At 38.9% G+C, this 22,728-nt stretch overlaps 1 protein-coding gene across 2 annotated transcripts in view; it reads right to left on the bottom strand.

Moving 5' to 3' along the window:
* The window catches only part of DENND11 (DENN domain containing 11), an 893,160-nt gene extending 887,238 nt beyond the window's left edge, over positions 1–5,922 (bottom strand). For both annotated transcript variants that reach the window (XM_044088490.1, XM_044088491.1), the window contains exon 1: positions 5,531–5,922. In XM_044088490.1, the coding sequence (XP_043944425.1) occupies positions 5,531–5,807 (277 nt within the window). In that variant the 5' untranslated portion in view covers positions 5,808–5,922. The remainder of the gene's footprint in view (positions 1–5,530) is intronic.
* Positions 5,923–22,728: the final 16,806 nt, after the last annotated feature.

Below are 22,728 nucleotides of genomic sequence, written 5' to 3'. Positions count from 1 at the left end.
ATTCTTTAAATCCCCATGCTTTAGTACTGCACCTATGTTTGCATCACCAGCCATGAGTTTGATCCAGTTCTGTATTCCCTCAAACATGTTGGAAATTACCATGATAAAAGGATACTAGACCCAGGGCCAACCCATGCAGTTCTCCACTGGTACCTGTCCTTATTCCAGACATTGTCCCATCTAACCATAACCCTGTAAATCCTATCCTTCAAGTACACAACAATCCATTTCCTTGGTCTTACACCCAACTCCTTCAGTTATAGTAAAGGCCTTAATGAGGTCACACTTCTAATTCTGTTGATGACGACATATGATCAGTGAATTACCTTAACAAACAAGTTTAAATAAAAAAATAAAATATTAGTAGAAATGTTCTAGTGTCTTAATATTCTCCACTGGCATACTAATATATACCTCTGGACCCCGATTCCTTGACATGCATATGACTGCTTCGACAGACAGAAATTGCAGAGACTGAGAATTTTCTGACTAGCTTAGCAGAGCTACCCCTCCACACTTATACCCGGTATGCCCTAACATCTAAATATAGGCATACACATATTGCCATAGATGTCACGGATGTACCAAGGTCATCCCACACTCCTTGTTTTACTGAGAAATTATATCCCTTGTCTCTGCCTCACTGGGTCCTAGTATGGAAAAAAAGACAGATAGATAAATCACCCATGACTAATCACAAAGGGGAGAAGTTGGCTAATAAAAGCCCATCTTCACTCTTCAGTCCCTCTTGCTCTGGGGTCCTTACTTATACTTATGTCATCAGCACTGTGGAAGAGATGGCTTCCTCTGTGCCAACTAGTCAGTGCACTGATGTCCTTAATATACAGTTAACAATGTTATTACTACAACGTACAATCTGAACTTGTCCTGACACTAAAAGACAGCTTTAAAAATACATCTGTTCATTTTCTGCATACAGCACATTTATTATTTATTTATTTGACATTCATTTACCAGGATAGTCCAACTGAGCACAAGCCAACTTTCAGCAAAGGCCTGGAGGAACAGCCCCAATAGATAAAAGTAACAAAAGACAGATTGTAATCTTAATCTTACTCAGTAGTAACCTAAACAAAAGAACAGAATTTATACACAATACAAAATTATACATAAAAAGGCATATATAAAGAAGCACAAATAGTACATAAAAATAGTAGAAAAAAAATGTTTGTTTCATGTGTTATACACAGTCACATCTTTACAAATTCATGGTTATGTATGTCACTACTTCTAGTATGAAAAAAAAAACTGTACATGGTGTAGGTGAGGAGTTTGGGTACAATGAAGTAGTTATGGTGACAGTGAAAAGACTGGACAAAGTATATTAAAGAGAGAAAGTAAGGTGACATTTGTGATGAGCTTATAGGCAAGATAAGATTGACATACATCAAGCAGACAGAAAACATCTATAGAGGAAAATAGACAAGTAAGAGAAAAAACAAACAATACAGCTGAATGTCAGCCAGGAGTTGTACAAAAGGGAATGAAAGTCAGCCGGGAGTTGGACAAGAGCAGAGCCAACAATTAGATAGATGGGATGAAGTATTTTGAATTGGAAGTGATTGGCAGTGGTTAGGATGTGCTGGGAAGTTAAGTTCCAAATCATGGAGATTTGATTAAGACAGAGAGCATCTCCAGAGTGATTGCCAGCTTTTGTGAGTTGTAATAGAAATCTGTTAGAAGATCTCAAGTGTCTTCTGTTAGTTTGTGGCTGCAGTAGATAACGGAGTGCTGGACACTTGCCAGGCTGGTATATTATGCCATGGGCCATTATAAGTTGGTTGAAAGTTAGGTCATTAGATAAGCCAGTTTAGTTGGCATAAGGCAGTGCACCAATGGGATCTATATGGTGAGTTGGTAGCAAACCTGGCACTCTTACTGGAACAGGCATCTAGTTTTATTAAATCTGTTTTCTTCAGATTGGTGAAGATAGGAGAGGCATAAAGAAGACTAGAGAGTAGATGAGGCCTGGCAATAGATAGTTGTGTGGAGTCGGTGAGGTAAGGTTTAATTCTGTAACATGAACCTAGTTTAATATGGACTTTTTTATGGTAAGAGACAAGTGTTTGTTAAATCTCATGTTATCAATTGTAACAGCAAGTAGCTTAGTGTGTGATAGAGGTTCAATCTTGGAATTGTAAGAAGTATAACTGTAAAGGGGAATGCAGATTTGAAGTTGTTACTTGAAAAAAATCATAACTTTAGTTTTGATGGGATTCAGAATTAACAGAGTCAGAGAGCCAAGATTCTACTGCTGTGAAGGAAAGTTGGGTTATTTCTAGGAGTTTAGAGAGTGTGGGACAGAACAGATTAGCGTGGAATCATCTGCATACTGTAAAATTGTAGCTATGTGAGTGGCAGTATGGAGCCTGTTGATGAAAATGCTAAATAGTAGTGAACCCAAGCTAGAACCTTGTGATACACCTAGAACAACAGGTAAAAGTGAGGATACTGCCATTTTACAGCTTGTTGGTTCCATAATTACCTTCCTGGCAGACAAGTGAGAGATGTACAATTTAAATTAAAGGATGAAAAGTTAATTAAGAAGTTTTGGTGGGAGATGGTATCAAATGCTTTTGACACGTCTAGGAATATAGACGGGACTAGACAACCATTACTTCTGTATTGGATGATGGTGTTTGTGAAGGTTAGGAGAGCTAATGTGGTACATTATGACTGAAACATACAAACGTAAAAGATAAAGCATTTCCAAGGACTGCACTGGAAAACTGGCATCACATGCTCAGCGTATTACATCTAAACATAAAATTCACAAATTAAAATACACGAAACACTGCAAAACATGCTGTGGCTCAGCTACAGGATTTATGCAATACAGTATATTACATGGCAATCAGTTACTGAATAGATATTAGAATATCATAGCAAATATAGAATGATAACATGCATGCTTCCATAAATGCTAAACATGCTCATACACTTTAGTGACAGTCATGCAAACAACATAGAAACAGAAAGAATAATGATGGTATACTCCTGCATAATACCCACACCAGACTAAGGCAAATGTACCAACCTCTGACCTGTGCTGCATAAAATACATACAGGAGTTCATGTAGACTCTGCACACATGATACACCAGTCAGAAACTTACTTCCTGGACTACTTTTAGAGATGTTGCAACACAACATGAGAGCTGGGAGGCTGCATTATGTGTTTTGTCACGGATTAGAAGTGGACCAGTTGGTATAGACATATTGGAATACATACAAAAAATGTACTAAAAAAAATCACTTGGGAAAAAAAAGATATTGCTGTACATTACTGATACTGAAACTGAACCATTAAGAAGTTTGTTCGATGCTCAGAAACGCAAAGATATGCCTCATCCTTTTTTTTTTTTTTTTTTTTACAGTGTATTAACATATTCTGTAAACTATAGTGTCTGGGGTTTAGTCTTTTGCATCTTTTCGATCTGACCCTTCTTATTAACCAGTTAGCAAAAAATTTGCTTTTGCACCATTCTATCCATCTGGGGATGCAAACTACTTGAAAAACAGCAGTATACAAGCAGAAACTGATTTGGACAAACATTTACCCAACTTTGTATGTACAGAAGCCCCACCACCCACCCAAGATCTCTGCTACTACTCTGCATATTAATGACCAGACCTCAAATGTACAAGGCATCAAAGCCATCTTCTATGCAGCTTGTTGTCTTATCTCACAGTAGAGGCACTAATACCATTCAACAATCCACACAACAAGAATTCCAAAATATCCATTTTTGTACAATAAAAACATATATGATCGTTCAGTGTGGTACTGAAAAGAAACGTTCCTCATTACAACTTTTGTCCATAATTAATCTAAAGGTAAAAACACCACAAGTCCCCAGCTTTAAGCACTGAACAGTCTGCATTTATCTATTCTTAATTGCACATTAACTAGATAATTTCTAAAAGGTACAAGCTCAACAATGGCTTATAATGCATCACCAGATTTTTACCTCTGAAGTTAGTCACAGATAAAAAATAAATCCCACTACCCAAATGTACCTTTGAATTAGACAAGCTCATTAGTGACTCTTAAAACTAACAAAAATAAGAACTAAAAGTGTTCCACCATCTCCTGAATTAGGAGCCATCTTAATCCTACCTTTCTTTCCAGGCACATTACTGCAACTGATGGTTGAGGGTATTGTAAACTGTAGAAAGGACAGTCACAGAAATACAACATGAACTGTAGCTACTCTTACTGAAACAAAAAACTGTAGTAGTAGCGTGTAGAATATGTACTAAGTCAATGACACACCATAAACGGTAGTAGGTTATGTGTAAGGAACATGACAATGTCAACTTTATATTGACTTGCAAAACATTTTAGATTAATTTCACTAAATATAAAACATCAAGACATTATCACATATCACCATCTGTATTATATCCTGAATTGCTACAATACAATAATGTTTTTCAGCTATGCCTGTTAAAATTTTTCATGTTCTATCTTCTAAAATGTCTGCTGAATATTCCACTAACACTGGAATAACACAGTATTATTTATACACATATATTTGTCCTGAAGTGTATTTGATGATTACTGTATTTACCTGTGGCTCGGGATCTGGCTGAAAATGGACTACAGACCAGTTCACTTATCTTGTTAACAAATTAAACTTAGTGAAACAAACTATTCAGTTGGAAAAATAACATCTAAAGTATTGCTATGGATTGGTCTGCATTTATACATACAGATAATTACCATTCCATAACTACTACCATACAAAGAGCACGCAGGATGACACTGTATAACTAAAGGATATAATCACCTGAGGTGACATCACACCACCTGTACGGTGTAACTTTGGGGAGACGTTCTGTAACACTACTCCACTCTAACCTTCCACGTAAACAGCAAGCTACAAGTATCAATGGGCTGCAAGAACGGAGAGTTTTTTGTTTGTTTGTTTTTGGCAAAATCGTGGCTTGCTGACAAGTTAATCATAAAACCCACAGGGACAATCATGAATGCGTTTTACACGATTTAAGGACACATCCAGAACAACAAATACCACCTAACACCTGAGCAAATGCCAAGAGTATCTTTGCTACCACCGCCATCACCGTGAAGTTACGAGTGAGTCTTACAAGCAAACAGAAATAGTGTTGCCTGCCTCAACTTATAGCAAAGTCAAGATTCCTTTTCCACTCGCTGTTTATTACAGCACGGGGCATTAGTGTTGTATTAGTACCAAGAAAAAAATACCCCACCACAATGAGAAAGAAAAAGGGGACACAAAATGCGAGTGTTTCAAGTCCTACAAAATATTTGACATAAATGACCCTCTCTGCCAGCCATCACAGCAACTCTACACTTATTCTGCTTCCCTCACATCCCTTTAGTGGCGATTTTTGAGTTAGGCTGAGACAAGAACAGCTGACCCCAAACTCATAATACACCTGGCACCACTACCAGGGAGGAAGTAGGTACCGTTACATGATTCATTTTCCAACCACGGTAACAAAACAAAAAGAGAAACACATACCGCTTCTTGTATCAAACGTCACCACGAATACAGCTACAATATCGTCCCCTTCTACCTGCAGCCTCCGCGGATCACCAGCTGACAGTCCAGGGCTACTGGTCCACGAACACCCAGCAATGCCAAGCGCTCTGCTGCCACCCGGTGTCACCCCTGGATCTGGGGTAGCCACAGCCCCACTGCTCTCACCCTCTCCTGCAGCGGGTACCGGCTCAGAGACAGAGATGCCCGGGCCCTCCGCCCAGTCGAGCAGAGGCGCACGGTCATTCTGTTCTACCATTGCTGCTCAAAGCTAGCAGCTGCACACTCTGATCGGGCTGAGAGCGCACCACTTTCACAGAAAGTGCCCTGTCCCGCCCCCTGCCTGCTGGAGTAATCTGTTCACCCAGCAACGCATAGAGCTTTTGCATATGACGTCAGCGAGACACTTCCGACGACCAAGAAGGTGCTGACGGGACTGAAAACTGTTATCTCGCTTACTTAGAGTTCCATCCGTTATTTGCATTCTCTTAACACTCCCTCTGTACATTTTGTGAAACACGTACAATCACCAGCAATGTTTATCTAAATGACTCATCTTACAGTCTTTCCCTGTATCTTATGCTAAGTTTCTGATGGGTACAGTACCAGAGTTACATAGTGAGTGATGAAAGTAAAGGTTTATTGTTTATTCCTTAACAAATTGTGGACATTGTCAACCGTCGTCGCTCTCCCTAGTTTAGAAATTCAAGTTTTCAGAGCTACATGACTAACAGTGTCAGGTCTCGCATATGCGATATCGTGGACGAACTAAGGCCAGCTGGCTCGTAACTGAAGCATAACAAGTCCAGAAATTATCAGGGACGTATTTAAATAATTGGCACTGTTAGCTTGAGAAGTTGACAGAATACGATAATGTAAATTAATATAGATTTTCCGAAGTTAAAAAAAGTGTATAACTTTAATTATTGTAATTATTTATTAAGTGTAATGCACCCCCTTTTCTCCAAATGTCATCAGTTTTAGGAGATATTAAGAGGAGGGTAAACTTTGAGTCAAAATCGGGGACATTTGAGAGGTATGACTTCTCTGTATACACTATAGCACACTCTGCTAATGTGTCTGCCTCTAGTGTCATAACACAGTTAGGTAGGGGTTTGAATCTTGCAAATGGAAAGTATGTGTTTTTGGGAGGAAACTTCCAGATATGCTCAGAATTAGTTTAAAATGATGTAAAAATTACCGAACCTACAGACATTGCCAACATACTGGCTGACAGGTTCAGTGCAAACTTCTCCCCCCCCCTCCCCCCCAAAAGGTGAGATATCTATACCAGAGAATTATAGCCCCCCAAACATCTCTAACGCTCAGGTGAGAACTGCTCTCTCCAAGGCAAAAAACACAGCATCCATGGGACCAGATGGTGTCCCCGGATGTGTGCTCCACGAACTCAATGAGGAATTAAACCCGCAGTTAGGGCAGCTGTTTAATCTTAGCCTCACCTCAGGATACGTGCCTAAGGAGTGGCATACGGCAACTGTGGTCCCACTTCACAAAGGAGGTGCCTCCACCGACCCGGGAAATTACCGTCCCATCAGCTTGACAAGCTTGATCTGCAAAGCTATGGAGAGGATCATAATGGAACTCATAAATAAAGACATAGGAGACTTGCAGACTTTGGATCCGACCCAGTTTGGCTTTGTCAAGGGCAGATCATGCCTTTTAAACCTGGTGGACTTTTTTGAAACAGTCACCAAGGCCATTGATGAGGGAAAGGCAGTCCACACAGCCTACCTCGACCTGGCAAAGGCTTTCGACACAATACCCCACTCAGGTATCATTGAAAACTCATCAGCTTAAATGTAAACCCATACGTCACAAGATGGGTTGCAAATTGGCTAAGTGACAGAACCCACAGGGTCAGAGTTGCTGGCGCCATGTCAGACTCAAAGCCTGTCACAAGTGGTGTCCCACAGGGCTCAGTCCTGGGCCCTCTCCTGTTCGGCATCTACTTTTCAGAAGTACAAGCAAACACAGGAGGATTATGGCTGACAAAATTTGCAGATGACTGCAAACTGGGCGCCATAGTTGAGAACACATCTGACACAGATATCCTTCAGAAGGGTCTTATAGAAACGGAAAACTGGTGCCAGAACCATGGCCTAAAGTTAAACGCCAAAAAATGCATAGTCATACCCTTCGGGAAAAACAAGGTTACCCCTAGCTACCATATAGGCGGCAACCCACTAAGCAGAGAAGAGGTTATCAGGGATCTGGGTACCCAGGTTGACAGTAACCTTTCATTTGATACTCACGTTGCCAAAGTAGTTAAGAAGACCTTCTAAATTGCCCACTTGATCATGAAGGGATTCACATCTAGATCAAGGGAAGTCATCGTCCCCCTGTACTCATCACTCATCAGGCCAATGATTGAGTACAATGCCCCATTCGGAATGTATCTGATGCGACACCTGCAGCAACTGGAAAGGCCCCAAAAGTTCCTCACCAAAAGGATAAAGGGTCTCAAAAATATGTCCTATGCTGCCCGACTGAAGGAACTTCAGCTTTACTCAGTCGCTTACCATCTGCTCAGAGGTGACCTGTGCCTGACATACAGGGCCATGTCCAACCCAGAATTGATGAACATGCTTCACCTCAAAAAATCTAGATCCCACAGAACTATAAGGGCGGGAGACTTAAACCTTGACACGGTTATTAATAGGACGTGCTGGAGGGACAGATTCATCACCCAGAGACTCCCTATGCTGTGGAACAAAATCCCGGTACATGTGAGGCAGAGCACCTCGCTGGCTTTGTTCAAGAGAAATCTTGACCAATGGATGGGAGATCGCAGATATACCCCAGGGATTATCTCAGTGTCACTGCTTGACAGAGGCACAGCAAAATAATGGGCATAGTATCCTCCAAACTAAAGGGGTGGCAAAAGCCACAAAACTCTGGCTAGGCTTATAAATGCCCTTGGGCAGATAGCCTAGTATGAACCTATAAACCTATAAACCTATAAACCTATATGATGTAAATCTGTGCATTCAGTTAATTAATGGTAGGATTTAAATCCCAGCAGTGTTAAATCTGCGTGTCACAGGACCCCCCCACCCCGTTCAAATTTTTACAAAATGTCCTTCTCCTTCTTCTTTCGACTTTTCCCGGTTAGGGGTCGCCACAGCAGATCACCGCCCACTCATGATTGGCAGTGGAGCTTTACGGTGTCGAGTTGCCAGCCCGACACCCAACATTCCACAGAAGGCACACACATGCACACACTCACGCCTAGGGCCAGTTTAGTGTGTCCAATCCACCTACAGCATGTCTTTGGGAGGAAACCAGAGCACCCAGAGGAAACCCACGCGACCACAGGGAGGACATGCAGACTCTGCACAGAAGGCACCCCAGCCAAGGATCGAAACGGAGGACCACTTGCTGTGAGGTGGCAACGCTAACCGCTGCACCACCATCTGTTTACAAAGCCTATGCTTCTACATTTCTAAAGTTAATGAATAAAGCATATTCAGAAGATTTGAAACACGTTTGTGCAGGTAATTGAGCTATGTACCTCACAGAACTGGAAATTACCCTTTTCCATATACCAATATGTTCATCAGTTTCTGGGGCAGAATGCAGATGTGTTTCTGTTTATTTTTCTTACCAAGAAAGGCCCATCCACTATCCCCAACACATCATGAAAAGGGATGCATAGAACCAAAAATGTACGTAAGTGTAGTACCTATATACTGCAACAGCTGTAATAATATGCACGGTGCTATGTATTTTTTGTGAATACAACCACCGAAGATATACTCCCTGTGAGGATATACTAATAACTAGATATTGCATGCAAAATGTTTTAATTTGACAGTGACTGGAACCACACCATAAATGTCTTTGTAACCCATTCTTAAAGTTACTCAGGCTTAGTATCTACAGTCTGGGCTATATCCACATTTTCTTAATATTACAGGATTAGTATCTACAGCCTTGGCCACACCCACCCCTTTTTAATGTTACTCAGAGTTAGTGTCTGCAGTCTAGGCCACATCCACACCTTCTTAATGTTACTCAGAGGTAGTATCTACAGTCTAGACCACATCTACCCCTTAATGTTACTCAGGGTTAGTGCTTACAGTCTAGGCCATGTCCACCCCTTCTTAATGCTGCACATGGTTAGAATACACAGTCTAAACCTTCTTAAAGTTATGCAGGATTAATATCTATAGTCTAGGCCACATCCACATCTCCTTAATGTTACTTAGGGTTAGTATGTACAGTCTAGGTCACATCCACACCTTCTTAATATTTCTCAGGATTAAAATCCACAGTCTAGGTAGGCTACATCTACATCTTCTTAAAAGTTACACAGGATTAATATCTACAATCTAGGCCACATCCATCTGTTCTTAATGTTACTTAGGGTTAATATGTATAGTCTAGGCCACATTAACACCTTCTTAATGCTACTCAGGCTTCATAACTACAGTTTAGGCTATCCTCCGGTCCTTAAAGTTACTCTGAGTTAATATCCACAGTTTAGGCCATATGCACTCCTTAAAGTTACTCAAGGTTAGTATCTACAGTCTAGGCCATATCCACATCTTTTTAATTTTATTAATGGTTAGTCTCAATAGTCTAGGCCACTGCCAACCCTTCTTTATGTTTCTCAGGGTTAGTTCCTACAGTCTAGGCTGCACCCACCCCTTCTTAATGTTACCCAAAGTTACTACCAAAGTCTAGACCACATCCACACACTCATAAGGTTACTTTGGATTAGTATCTGCAATCTAGGCCACATCCATATGTTCTGTGCTTGCCTTCATATGACAGGCAAACAAAAGCAATGGGAATTACAATACTCCTACAAATAGATTCCATCCTTCTTTGAACACCTAGCAGATTGGATCTAGTAAAGCCTATGCACCCAGATAAAAAAATTCACCCTGCTATAAAGGATACATGTGACTACACCTTCATCCATGGTTTTTGATTGTTTTTTTTTAATTTTTCACAATAATGTGCCTACAAAAAAATTTGTTATAAAAGCTAAGAAGTCATCTTGGACTTTTGGATTATAGGGATATTCCACTGCAGGGACTCAGTCTTGCAACATATCCACTGTTGATGGAAAGAAGGGTGAAAGAATATCTACTTCAGCTACATTGCTGCTCCCTGAAAATTATTATAAAGTAGATGAAATAATATTACAATTATAGCTACTACAGACTACAGGCTGTAAACAATGTAAGAATTCAACAACCATGGGAACGTCCACAGCCTGAAGCATAAGTGTTCAGTAAAGCAGCTAAACTCATTTAATGAGTAAGACAGTAAGCTGTACAGACAAAATTGTGGGCATCTGTGCAAGGCAAATGCATAAAGGTTTTCAGAAAGAACAATTTAAAGTGTCATGTGTAGTTCTTTCACAACTGAACAGAGTGTCATAAAGTTGTTGGACAAGAGTTGTAGGGAGGGACTCCTGAAATCATGTCTCAATGTGCAGTAGCAATTGTAAATCATGTGACCAGATGCCCATTTTAACCCATTCTGCCAAATATTTCATATCTGACAGACCACAGAAGAAATAAGGCAACTACAGCATAATCCAGGGTTAAAATTATTCTATGCAATGAAAAGTTAATTTACTCAAATATTATTGATTGTTAAAAAGTTTCATCTTTGACATAAACAGTTCAGGACATCTTTAGTATAAACTTAAAGTTCATTTATGTGATCAGTATAATGTATTGCATGCTAAAACACACACACGCACGCATGCACGCACGCACGCATGCATGCATGCACCCACACTCACACACACACACACACACACACACACACACACACACACAGTTGGCAGCTTTGAAAAAGGTGGTTATCATAAGGCTAATGAAGTAGATAGAATGATCTGCACGTCACATGGTAGACTGTTCTTCCACAGAATTCAGCTACAATATAAACCACATGGAGCTTAGACCATATCTCTGTCTCCTTACTATTTATTAAGCCTCCTGATGTAATAACATGTTTGTTAAGCTTTGCATCACTGTTATATGTGAAACTAGTAGTAAAAAAAACAACATTATACCACATTAGAAGTAGGTATTAAAGAGCAAGATGCCCCTATATTTTTAAAAAAATCTCACCTCCAAACTCTAGACAAGATAATGAATTGGAACTGCTCAAAGTTCAACTCATTATGAATAAAACCCTTTATCAGATTACAGCTAACTACAAGACCCCTTCTTTGTCCCCCTCTGCCCATACCTCCTATCTAACCTATAAGGAGTCCCATTGTATTAAGCCAAACACCATTCTTGTAGGAGACATCAACTCTCTCTCCATCAACTGTTAGACATATACATTCTCAAACGTGTATGCCCAGAGATTTCTGGACTTCATAACTACAAAATCTCTGGACCACTTAGTCAACACTACAACCAGGAGAAAGAAAATCCTGGACTTGGTCCTTACCAATATGGAACAGCTCTGCTCCCCAACTATGGTAACCTCCTTCCTGATCAAATTGGACTACAAGTCAGTTACATTTACCTTAAGACTGAAGCCAGAGGTATCCTGCAATATCTGAATATTCAAAGATTATGTAAAGGCTAATCTACTAAAACTGAGTGATGATCTGACAAAATTCAAAATCCCCTTCCACCTCGATGATCCCACTTCTTATGCAGAATCCTTTGCTACTTTTGTCCCCATTTATGCTGACCTTTTTATGGGTTATATAGATTAACAACTCATTTATGACGCTGGCCATAATTTATATCTTGATGAGATTGACATCTGGCGGCATTATTTGGATGATTGCTGGATGGTGTGGAGGAGGGACGACAGATATGTACAGGAATTTGTACAGTATCTTAACGAGAATAAGTGGGGCATCCAGTTTACGTTAAGCTTTCACATTAATCAGACGTCACTATCATTAGAGAGTTAGACCACACCCTCAGGACTGAGGTCTTTCATAAACATCCACAATATAACACCTTACTTCATGCCACTCGTTATCACCCATGACACATCATCCGCAACATCCTCAAATCCCAATTCCTCAGGATAAGACATATATGTTCCTCAGAAAACTCATATTATTATTATCAACAGGATCTGAAAGATAGATTTCTAGAGGATATGACATTGACAATATCAGTGAGGCCAGTCATTCTGCCTAACAGCAACCCAGATCTTCCCTGTTGCAATATCAGTATACTTCCAGGGATGATAATCAAGTCGAGCCGGTCTGTTTTGTCACCACTTTTGGGCGGAACATTAACACCTTAAGACAAATCATTGATCACCACTGGGACATACTTTTGATGAATGATAACCTTTCTGAGTTTCTTTCTTTGAAATGTCTCTTTTCCTATCAACGGGGTCCCACTTTGGGCTCTTATTTTAATCATTACAAACATAAGAGGCCCTCCAATACACAGCAGGTTACATTATTTGTGGATACATTGGTGGGGTGTATACTCTGCGGTCATTGTTCAGCATGTACTGACGTACTTAAGAGCAAACAATTTACAAGCATCAATACATCAAAGTTATATGATATTTTGTGTTTTGGTAGCACTCACTGGGTACTATAATTAGCTGCTTGCTCCTGTTAAGCCTTCTACATGGGGCAAACCTCTAGGTCACTGAGGGTTCGTATTTCCAAACATCTCAGTGACATGTCTAGCTCATTATTTAAACATACTATGACCCACATCACTGCCCAGTTCAAATTTATTATTATTGATAAGGTCACAGGGAACAGAATGTTTAAGACAGGCTGGCATACCATGTTAAATAAAAAAGAATCCAGTTGGATTATTAGGTTGGGGTGTTTGCTCAAACCTGGCCTAAATGAGTTAAGTTGATCATCCAATGAGACACTTATATTTTGATTAGGATGACTATTTAAATTTATTGTGTGTGTTTTCTAATGTTATTGCACTGAGGAAGGCTAATTTTTGCTGAAACCAGTCTGCTTACATGGTTTAAACTTTATACCATTTGCTGGAGCTGCCACATTAAATTGGAGAATTTTTTCACCTTTTGGTGCTGGACATGTTGTTTTGTGTTTCATTGATTTCGTTTGTCTGTGCACCTGCCGTACTTCTGGACTTTCTTGTGTAGAAGGACAAATTCCCCAACCCTGAGAATTGTTCGATCTGCTACTTTTGTCAACAGATATCACCCACCTGTTTAGTCTACCAAATTGTGTTGAATAAACAGATATCATGTTTGACAAAAGTAATACCTTCCATATATACATATGTGTGTATGTATATATATATATATATATATATATATATATATATATATATATATATATATATATATATAAAATATATATATTATATATATATATATATATATATAATATATATATATATATTTTATATATATATGTGTGTGTGTTTATATATATATATATATATATATATATATATATATATATACATATATATATATATATATATATATATATATATAGAGAGAGAGAGAGAGAGAGAAACAGAAAGAGAGAGAGAGAGAGATGTATATATAGATAGATGTAGACTGACATATAAGTAACACCTGATAACATTCAAGACCTGCCTTCCCCATATCAAAAGTTGGATGATTTGCTTACTATTATTTGTAGTAAATCCAGACTTACTGAAAAAGATTTCACTTGTGCAATTGACACATATTGGAAAACTGTTGTTACATATATTGATGACTAGACTAATAAGATAATATTGGGTAAAGTGAAAATAGAACACATTTAGAAAAGGAAGTGTCCACTTTCAGTAAAGATCACTAAAACCTTGTTAGTCATGATACTACCAAAGACAACTTTGGAATTGAGGACACAAGTATTAAGTAATCTGAGGATACAGAGCATGTAGAAGAAAAAAAGCAAAACAAAGGGAAAAAGTTCACAACAAATAACTATGAAGAAAAAGAAACCAATTAATGTCTATAATGCAAAGATAATCTATACTGAAAAGAATACTGCTTTGTTAAGCAGTACACAGATTACAAGGAATTATAACATTGTTCAATCACAAAATCTTCAGTCTATATAACATGATATATTTCAACAAAGAAGGTAAAAAAAGGGGGCAAGGGGCAGGTTAAAAGGAAGACATCAAAGCTAAACATAGAAGGATTAAAGAACATTACTATAAGAAAAAACAGAAGAATAAACAAAGTTAACAACTTGGCTCAAGCTGTAGAAGTATAAGGAGAGCAGGATGAGAACTGTATGCTTCTAAATGAAATAAGCAGTGAAAACAGTGAGATTAATAAGATTAATGGTGAAGAGCGTCATTCCTTTGTAGCGACTGATAGAGAAAACATTACTCAGTTAGAAGTGGAAGATTCTTCAGATCTGGTCAGAAGCAATTTGAGATTCAATTATTAGAGGATTTGATAGTTACATGTGCAGAGAGGATAATGAACATTGAATAGTGTTATGCTTGCCAAGAGCAAAAATACAGTCTGTGAGTAGCGCCTTAGAATGCCTTAATGTAAGGAAGCATGGAAATGCTTTTATTCATGTTGGTACAAATGATCTCATCTTCAAGGACTCTCTGATTGTTAATAGAGAACTTATAGCCAGTCTCTTAGGTATCATGGTTTGTGCAAGTGTTAGGACATATTTTTAACAAATCATATATAAAAGGGAGAGTTAGGTCACTGGGAATGAAAATATTTTTTTTAGATAAATACCTATATGAAAAAATAGCTCATTTTAAAAGCTAGAAATATGTAGAACATCCAAACTTAATTTTGGGCGCACATGTATTTAGACAGGATGGACAAAGGAAGATAATTTTTGTAGCAGATGTATTGCAACATTTGATTAACACAAGACAGGACTTTTGCAGGTCAGAAAATGAATGGTTTACAGATAACAACATTTCATTATCTGTGCTGGTTGTTAATGCTAGGATCATTACATTTTTTATTGGAAAATGTGCTATATCCTACAAAATTGATGTTGACATTGTTTGTGAAATATGTGATAAAACAGTGAGCAGAAACGCAAATTTAACTAAATACTAAAAAAAAAAAAAAAAAAAAAGAAAGAAAATCACTTTAATAAAACAACAAACAACTCCAGTAAACGCTTTCGTCTCTTTCAATCAACTGAGACTTCTTAAGACTGAAGTAATTACTGCAAAATTCATATTTAAACAATATGCAAGATCTCATGACATCTAATTAATTAATGTCTTAAATCTTTATGTTTCAAACACATAATAAAATCTTCACGGTTATTTAAACTAGGAGGGTAACAGGCATGTAGTCTCACTTCCCAACAATATTCTAACCAGCCCAACTGTGAGGCAGCTCAATTTCAAGTTCTTATTTAAGAGTTGTTTGCTGTTTGTCTTTTCGGCTTTTCCTGGTTTGGGGTCGCCACAGCGGAACTCCGTTCCGCTAATGATTGGCAGTCGATTTTTATGGTGCAGAGTTGCCAGCCCGATGCCCATCTTTCAATGAAGGCACGCCCATTCATGCATGTCTTTTGGAGGCCACTCGACTGCGGAGAGGACATGCAGACTCCATACAGAAGGCACTCCAGCCGAGAATCAAACAGGAGAACCTCTTGCTGTGAAGCAACAACTTATTTAAGAATGAACTGTCTAAAATAGACAAGTTTTTTTAGATCCAGTGTTTTCAATCCACCTTTAAGGAAGGAATTAGAAATATTTTTAAATAGTTGTGAATTGCAAATAATTGATATATTAGACAATAAACCTAGTTTTAAATACTATAATATGTTTGCAAAAGAAAGGGAAGTGTTCTCTAACTTGATTAATAATGATGAGCTATTAGTACTTAAAGTGGATACAGGGGGAGCACTAGTGGTTCTAGAAAGAAATATGTATGAGTGCAAAATGTTTAAGTTGCTGTCTGATATGAATTTTTATAAAAATGTAACTTTTAAAGAAATTAAGAAATCTTATTCCCTTATTAATTCTCTGATTGAGGAATGGTTTTGTACCAGAATAATTACTAAAACTACCAGAAAGTATTTAGTGATTTGCAACCCTAACATTAGTCAAATTTTTGGCATTCCAAAAATCCATAAGGATTTAAAGGAACCCCCCCCCCCCCATTAAGACCTATCCCTCCACTGTAAACAGCAAGACTGAAAGTATGGCAATTTTTGTAGATAAACATCTGCAAAAAGTAGTGGTTAACAACAAAACCTATATCAAAGACACTTTTGATTTTGTTGAAAAACTTAAGGACATCAGAGTGTTAGATAGTGACTTATTGGTAACATTAGCTATAAAGTCCTTATACATAGTGATACTTAACTGTAGAATTACAAATGGAATTGTTAGACATAATTCTCACCTATAACTTTTTTACTTTCAACAACAATTTTTATTGTCAGACAAATGGTGTAGTAATGGGGGCAGGAATGGCTCCCAGTTATGCTAATTTGTGTATGTATGGGTGGGAAACAACTAACATACTACAGAGTGATTATATGAAGAACATAATCACAATATTTCATTTTATTGATGATCTATTTTTGATTTGGAGGGGGGCAGAAATATCTTTGTGGATTTTGTTACATATATTAATAATGTATTTTCTTGGAGTTTACTTGTCACTTTAGTTCTGTCACTATTAATTTTTTGGATGTTAATATTTTTAAAGACAATGGCAAGCTAATTACAACAATTTTCAAGAAAGAGGTGCAAATCAATGCGTATTTACATTACAGTAGCATGCACCCCAAAAAGACGAAAGAAAATATTGTAAAATGTCAGCTTTTGAGAGTCAGTAATCTAACAGCTAGGGAAGAAGATTTTGTTGAAGAAGGTAATAATTTTGTGAGAAGTTATATAATGGGGATTATACAAAGGCATTAGTTACCACTGTAATGTCTAATATAACAGCTCAGAGAAAAGGGGCTCATTCAATGACCACTAGGGCACTCACAAATGAAAATAGAGTAAGGATGCCCATTGTTAATAGCCTAGATTCTGGAGTTATAAAAGACATCATAACAAATAATTGGAAACTTTTCGATGCTAACACTGAGATTTTAAGTGTAATAGGGGATAGACCTTCATTCACACAAAAAAGGGCAAAGAGTTTCAAAAACTATTTTCAGGCAAAGTTAAATATGCCAAAAAATAGTATTGGTAGAATGGGCATGCTTAAATGCTTTAACTGTAATCTGTGTAATTATTTATATACTGAAGAAACGTATCTTGTTATAAATAATATGAGAGTTAACGTGAATGGAACTTTCACTTGTAAATCCAAGTTTGTGGTTTATCTTGTTTTCTGTGTGACCTGTAAGTCTTTTTACATTGGCAGGACCACACGTGAATTGTATTAAGAGAATCTCTGAACATAAATATGCCATCTCTATAGCAGATGAAAAGAATGCTTTAGGCAGACATTATAAATATGGTTCATGTAAAACTGGTTTTAAGTTTTTGGTGGTTGATGCATTAAGTAATATGGAATTTTTATTAAACCCCGAAGAAGAGTTGGGCTGGTTAGAATATTGTTGGCAAGTGAGACTAAATGCCTGTTACCCACCCGATTTAAATAACTGTGAAGATTTTATTATGTATTTGAAATGTAAAGGGTTAAGACATTAATTAATTAGATGTCACGTGATCTTGCATATTGTTTAAATATGGATGTTGCAGTAATTACTTCAGTCTGAAGAAGTCTCAGTTGATTGAAAGAGACGAAAGTGCTTACTGGAGTTGTTTGTTGTTTTATTAAAGTGATTTTCTTATTGGTTTTTCGTTTTTTATTGTTTGTGAAATATGGTTAAAAAACAGTGATTGGTAACTAGTTCTTTCAGTGAATAAATGTTTTACTGTATCAGACAGGTCTATATCACATAGTCGAACATCCATAACTCTGAACACCTAATGGTCGAACCATTATGTTCGAAGTTACAGAACTTTGACTATGAAAAAAAAAAAAAAACAACGGGCAGCAAAATTAATTGTTGTAAGCAGGGGGGCAAACCCCCCCCTGCACCCCACACCTCCCACTACTTAAATATAGCAACTCCGAGATTGCACCACATTGAACTGACTGGAAACCTCTGCTTATGGAGATTTCCATTCAAATGCCCAAACTTTTATAAATTCGAACATATGGTCTCGACCATATGTGGTTCGAAGTTGTAAAAGTTCGACTTCGTGATAGGAACCCGTATCAGACATTCTAACAAAAAAAATCAGGTGAAGGTGTTATGATAAGCAATTAAAGATTGTTATGACACCGTGATTATTACATGTTTGATGATAACACCAGTTCTGTAGATTGTGTAACCACTACAGTAAAAACATTCCTGGAAGAGATAACAATGGTTTGGGTATATACGCCAGCAAAGTCAAGTGCTGATGACCTAGAGTAATTCATACATTTTTTCATGAAGCACAGGAGGGAAAATAATAATGGCAGGGGACTTAAATTTATCAGAAAGAGACTGTAAAAACAATCTGGAATAATATGAATGAAAGAACATTAGTAAGGACTTTTTTTACAATATATGTTCAGGAACAACAATTGCTGCAGATTGTTAAAAAATACCATTTTGTTTGTGATCTTAAGATACTGACTGTCACTTCATGTCAGGTTTTACCATTGATGATCTGAAGTGATCATGGGGATATAAAGGTTAAATTACTGCCAAACAGAAATTTAAACCAATGCACAGGAGATTAATAACATATAACATACTATATAGAAGCAAAACAGTCATTAAGTAAAATTAATTGAAGTGATACATTCAGTGGGAAAACTGCAAAAGAAATGTGGCAAGTTTTTAAAGGGAAATTGTTTGCATGCAAAAAATCAAGAATGCTTACCATAAGGATCTAGTCAGACAAGGTCAGGAGGATATAGTTCCATAAGAACAAGATACTTCATAAAGATGAGAGATAAAAATATAAGAAACGGAAAAAGGTTGGACTATAACTTTCAAAACTGAAATAAACAACCTGGACAGACAAATTAAACATAGTGTGACACAAGATCAAGAAAACTGTGAAGAAAATTAATATAAATATATTGAGCATTAATAGGTTCATAGGTTTATAGGTTTATACTAGGCTATCTGCCCTAAGGCATTTATAAGCCTAGCCCAGAGTTTTTGTGGCTTACGCTACCCCTTATGTTAAAAAATACTGTGCCCATTAGTTTGTTGTGCCTCTGTCCAGCAGTGACACAGAGATGATTCCCGGGGTAAACCTACGATCTCCCATCCACCGGTCAAGATTTCTCTTGAACAGAGCCAGTGAGGTGCTCTGCCTCACATGGACCAGGATTTTATTCTACAACATAGGGAGTCTCTGGGTGACAAATCTATCCCTCCAGCATATCCTATTTATATCCGTGCTAAGGTTTAAGTCGCTTGCTCTAGTGGATCTGGTAGATTTGAATTTTTTGAGGTGGAGCATGTCCATTAATTCCGGGTTGGACATGGCCTTGTATGTCAGGCACAGGTCACCTCTGAGCAGACAGTATGCGACTGAATAGAGCTGGAGTTTCTTCAGTCTGGCAGCATATGACAGATTTTGGAGTCCCTTTATCCTTTTGGTGAGGAACTTTTGGGGTCTCTCCAATTGCTGCAGGTGTCGGGTGAGATACATCCCAAATGGGGCATTGTACTCGATCGTTGGTCTGATAAGTGAAGAGTACAGGGGAACAATGACCTCACTTGATCTGGATGTGAATCCCTTCATGATCAGGTGGGCAATGTAGAAGGTTTTTCTAACCACTTTAGCAATGTGAGTGTCAAAAGAAAGGCCACTGTCAACCTGGGTCCCCAGGTCCCTGATAACCTCTTCTGTGCTTAGTAGATTGCCACCTATATGGTAGCTTGGGGTTACCTTGTTTTTCCCGAAGGGTATGACTATACATTTTTTGGCATTTAACTTCAGGCCATGGCTCTGGCACCAGCTATCAGTTTCCGTGAGACCCCTCTGAAGGATATCTGTGTCCGATGTACTTTCCACTATGGCTCCCAGTTTGCAGTCATCTGCAAACGTTGTCAGCCATAGTCCTCCTATGTTAGCCTGTACTTCTGAGAAGTAGATGCCGAACAACAGGGGGGGCTAAGGACTGAGCCCTGTGAGACACCACTTGTGACCGGCTTGGAGTCTGACATGGCGCCAGCTACTCTAACCCTGTGGGTTCTGTCCTTTAGCCAGTTTGCAACCCATCTTGTGACATATGGGTTTACATTTAAGCTGGTAAGTTTCTCTATAATACCCGAGTGGGGTATTGTGTCGAAAGCTTTTGCAAGGTCAAGGTAGGCTGTATGGACTGCCTTTCCCTCATCAATGGCCTTGGTGACTGTTTCGAAGAAGTCGACCAAGTTCAAAAGGCATGATCTGCCCTTGACAAAGCCAAACTGGGTCGGGTCCAATGTCTGCAAGTCCCCTATGTCTTTGTTTATGAGTTCCATTATGATCCTCTCCATATCTTTGCAGACCAGGCTTGTTAAGCTTATGGGGCGGTAATTACCAGGGTCCGTAGAGGCACCGTCTTCGTGGAGTGGGACCACAGTTGCCGTACGCCACTCCTTGGGCACGTATCCTGTGGTAAGGCTAAGATTAAACAGCTGCCTTATGTGCGGGTTTAGTTCCTCATTGTGTTCGTGTAGCACACAGCCGGGGACACCATCCGGTCCCACTGATGCTGTGTTTTTAGCTTTAGAGAGAGCAGCTTTCACCTGCGCATTGGAGATGTCTGGGAGGCTGCACTCCACTGGGATAGTTATCTCTCCTTATGGGGGGGGAGAGGGGGGTGAAGTTTGCACTGAACCTGTCTGCCAGTATGTTGGCAATGTCTGTGGGTTCAGTGATTTTTGTATCATTTTGGACTAATTCTGAGCATATCTGGGACTTTCCACCCAGGTTTCTAACATAGCTGAAGAAGGCCTTATGATTGTCTTTTGAATCTATGGCAATTTTTCTCTCAAAGTTGGCCTTAGTTGATTTTATGAGTGCTCATATTTTTTTACTAATAATGATCAAAGGTGTCTTCTCTTTTATGGATTTTGCTCTATCATGTAACAGCTTTCTCCTCTTATTGTAAAGTTTGTTTATGGCTGGGGTCCACCAGACTGGACGTTTGCCCTTGGTGGAAAGAGTCTTGGTTTTTGCAGTCCTGGAGGTGTTTGTAGAAGGCATTTGTAAGGGCTTCCGCAGCTTGGGTTGTGGTTTCCACTGGCTCGGGGGCCTTGAAGGATACCACATCAGTCTTGAGTAGTGTGAAGTTTGCTTTAGAGAAGTTCTTCACTGTGATCTTTTTTGTTTGGGGTGGGGGTGGGATGTGGATATCCAGTGAGATTAGTTTATGATCTGATCTCACCAATGAGGGATATACTTCCGGTGTGGAGCATTTTGTCCCCATGTTTGTGATGATGAGATCTAGTATATTTTCTCCTCTTGTGGGAACGGTGACTAGTTGTTCCATGGCATTTGAATTTATGAACTCCAGGAACCTTTGGGCTAGAAAGTTTGGGCTTGAGTAATGTTCCCAGTCTATATTCGGTAGTTGAAGTCACCCAATATAATGGTGTTTGGAGATACTTTTATACCCTCCAGTGTCTTCAGGAAGGCTGTGTGGGGTTCCTGAGTTTGAGAGGGTGGCCTGTAGCATGCTACAAATTGTAGACCAGTTTTGCCTATGGTTAATTGCACCTGGATGGTTTCCGATGCTTCGTGCATTGCCACCAACCTGGAGGTGTGGGTATCCTTGATGAATATGGATACACCCCCTCCTTTTGTGGTGTGGTCCGGGTTTTGGGGCCGGAACGCATGATATGAGGTAAAACCTGATAGTGCCGGGGTGCTCTCAGGAGCCTTGAACCAGGTTTCAGTCACAGCACAGACATCGATGTTCTCCATACTGAGAAGGGCCTCGAGTGCATGCATTTTGAGATTTAGACTTCTGGCATTGAGCAGCATTACCCTTAGTTTCTTCCCATTTTTGTTTTCTAGGGTGGTAGGTTTAGAATTTGAGCCTTGCCTAAAAAAGGCACTATGGGGTGGCAAGAGCCTTAGCCAATATCCGAATCCCAGGGGTGACAGGTGCAAGCCGTCCCTTGCAAAGCAGCGTGGCTTGTCAAGCATGTCATCCCAGGCAGACAGACACTGGATCCCCTTTGAATGACACCAGAAATTAAGCCAATTGTTAAAGCTGATCATCTTGTC

Source organism: Protopterus annectens, chromosome 11.part0 (genome assembly GCF_019279795.1).
Source record: "Protopterus annectens isolate FY-2018-M chromosome 11.part0, PAN1.0, whole genome shotgun sequence".
Taxonomy (NCBI): Eukaryota; Metazoa; Chordata; order Ceratodontiformes; family Protopteridae; genus Protopterus; species Protopterus annectens.
This window is presented reverse-complemented; position numbering and strand designations above follow the sequence as displayed.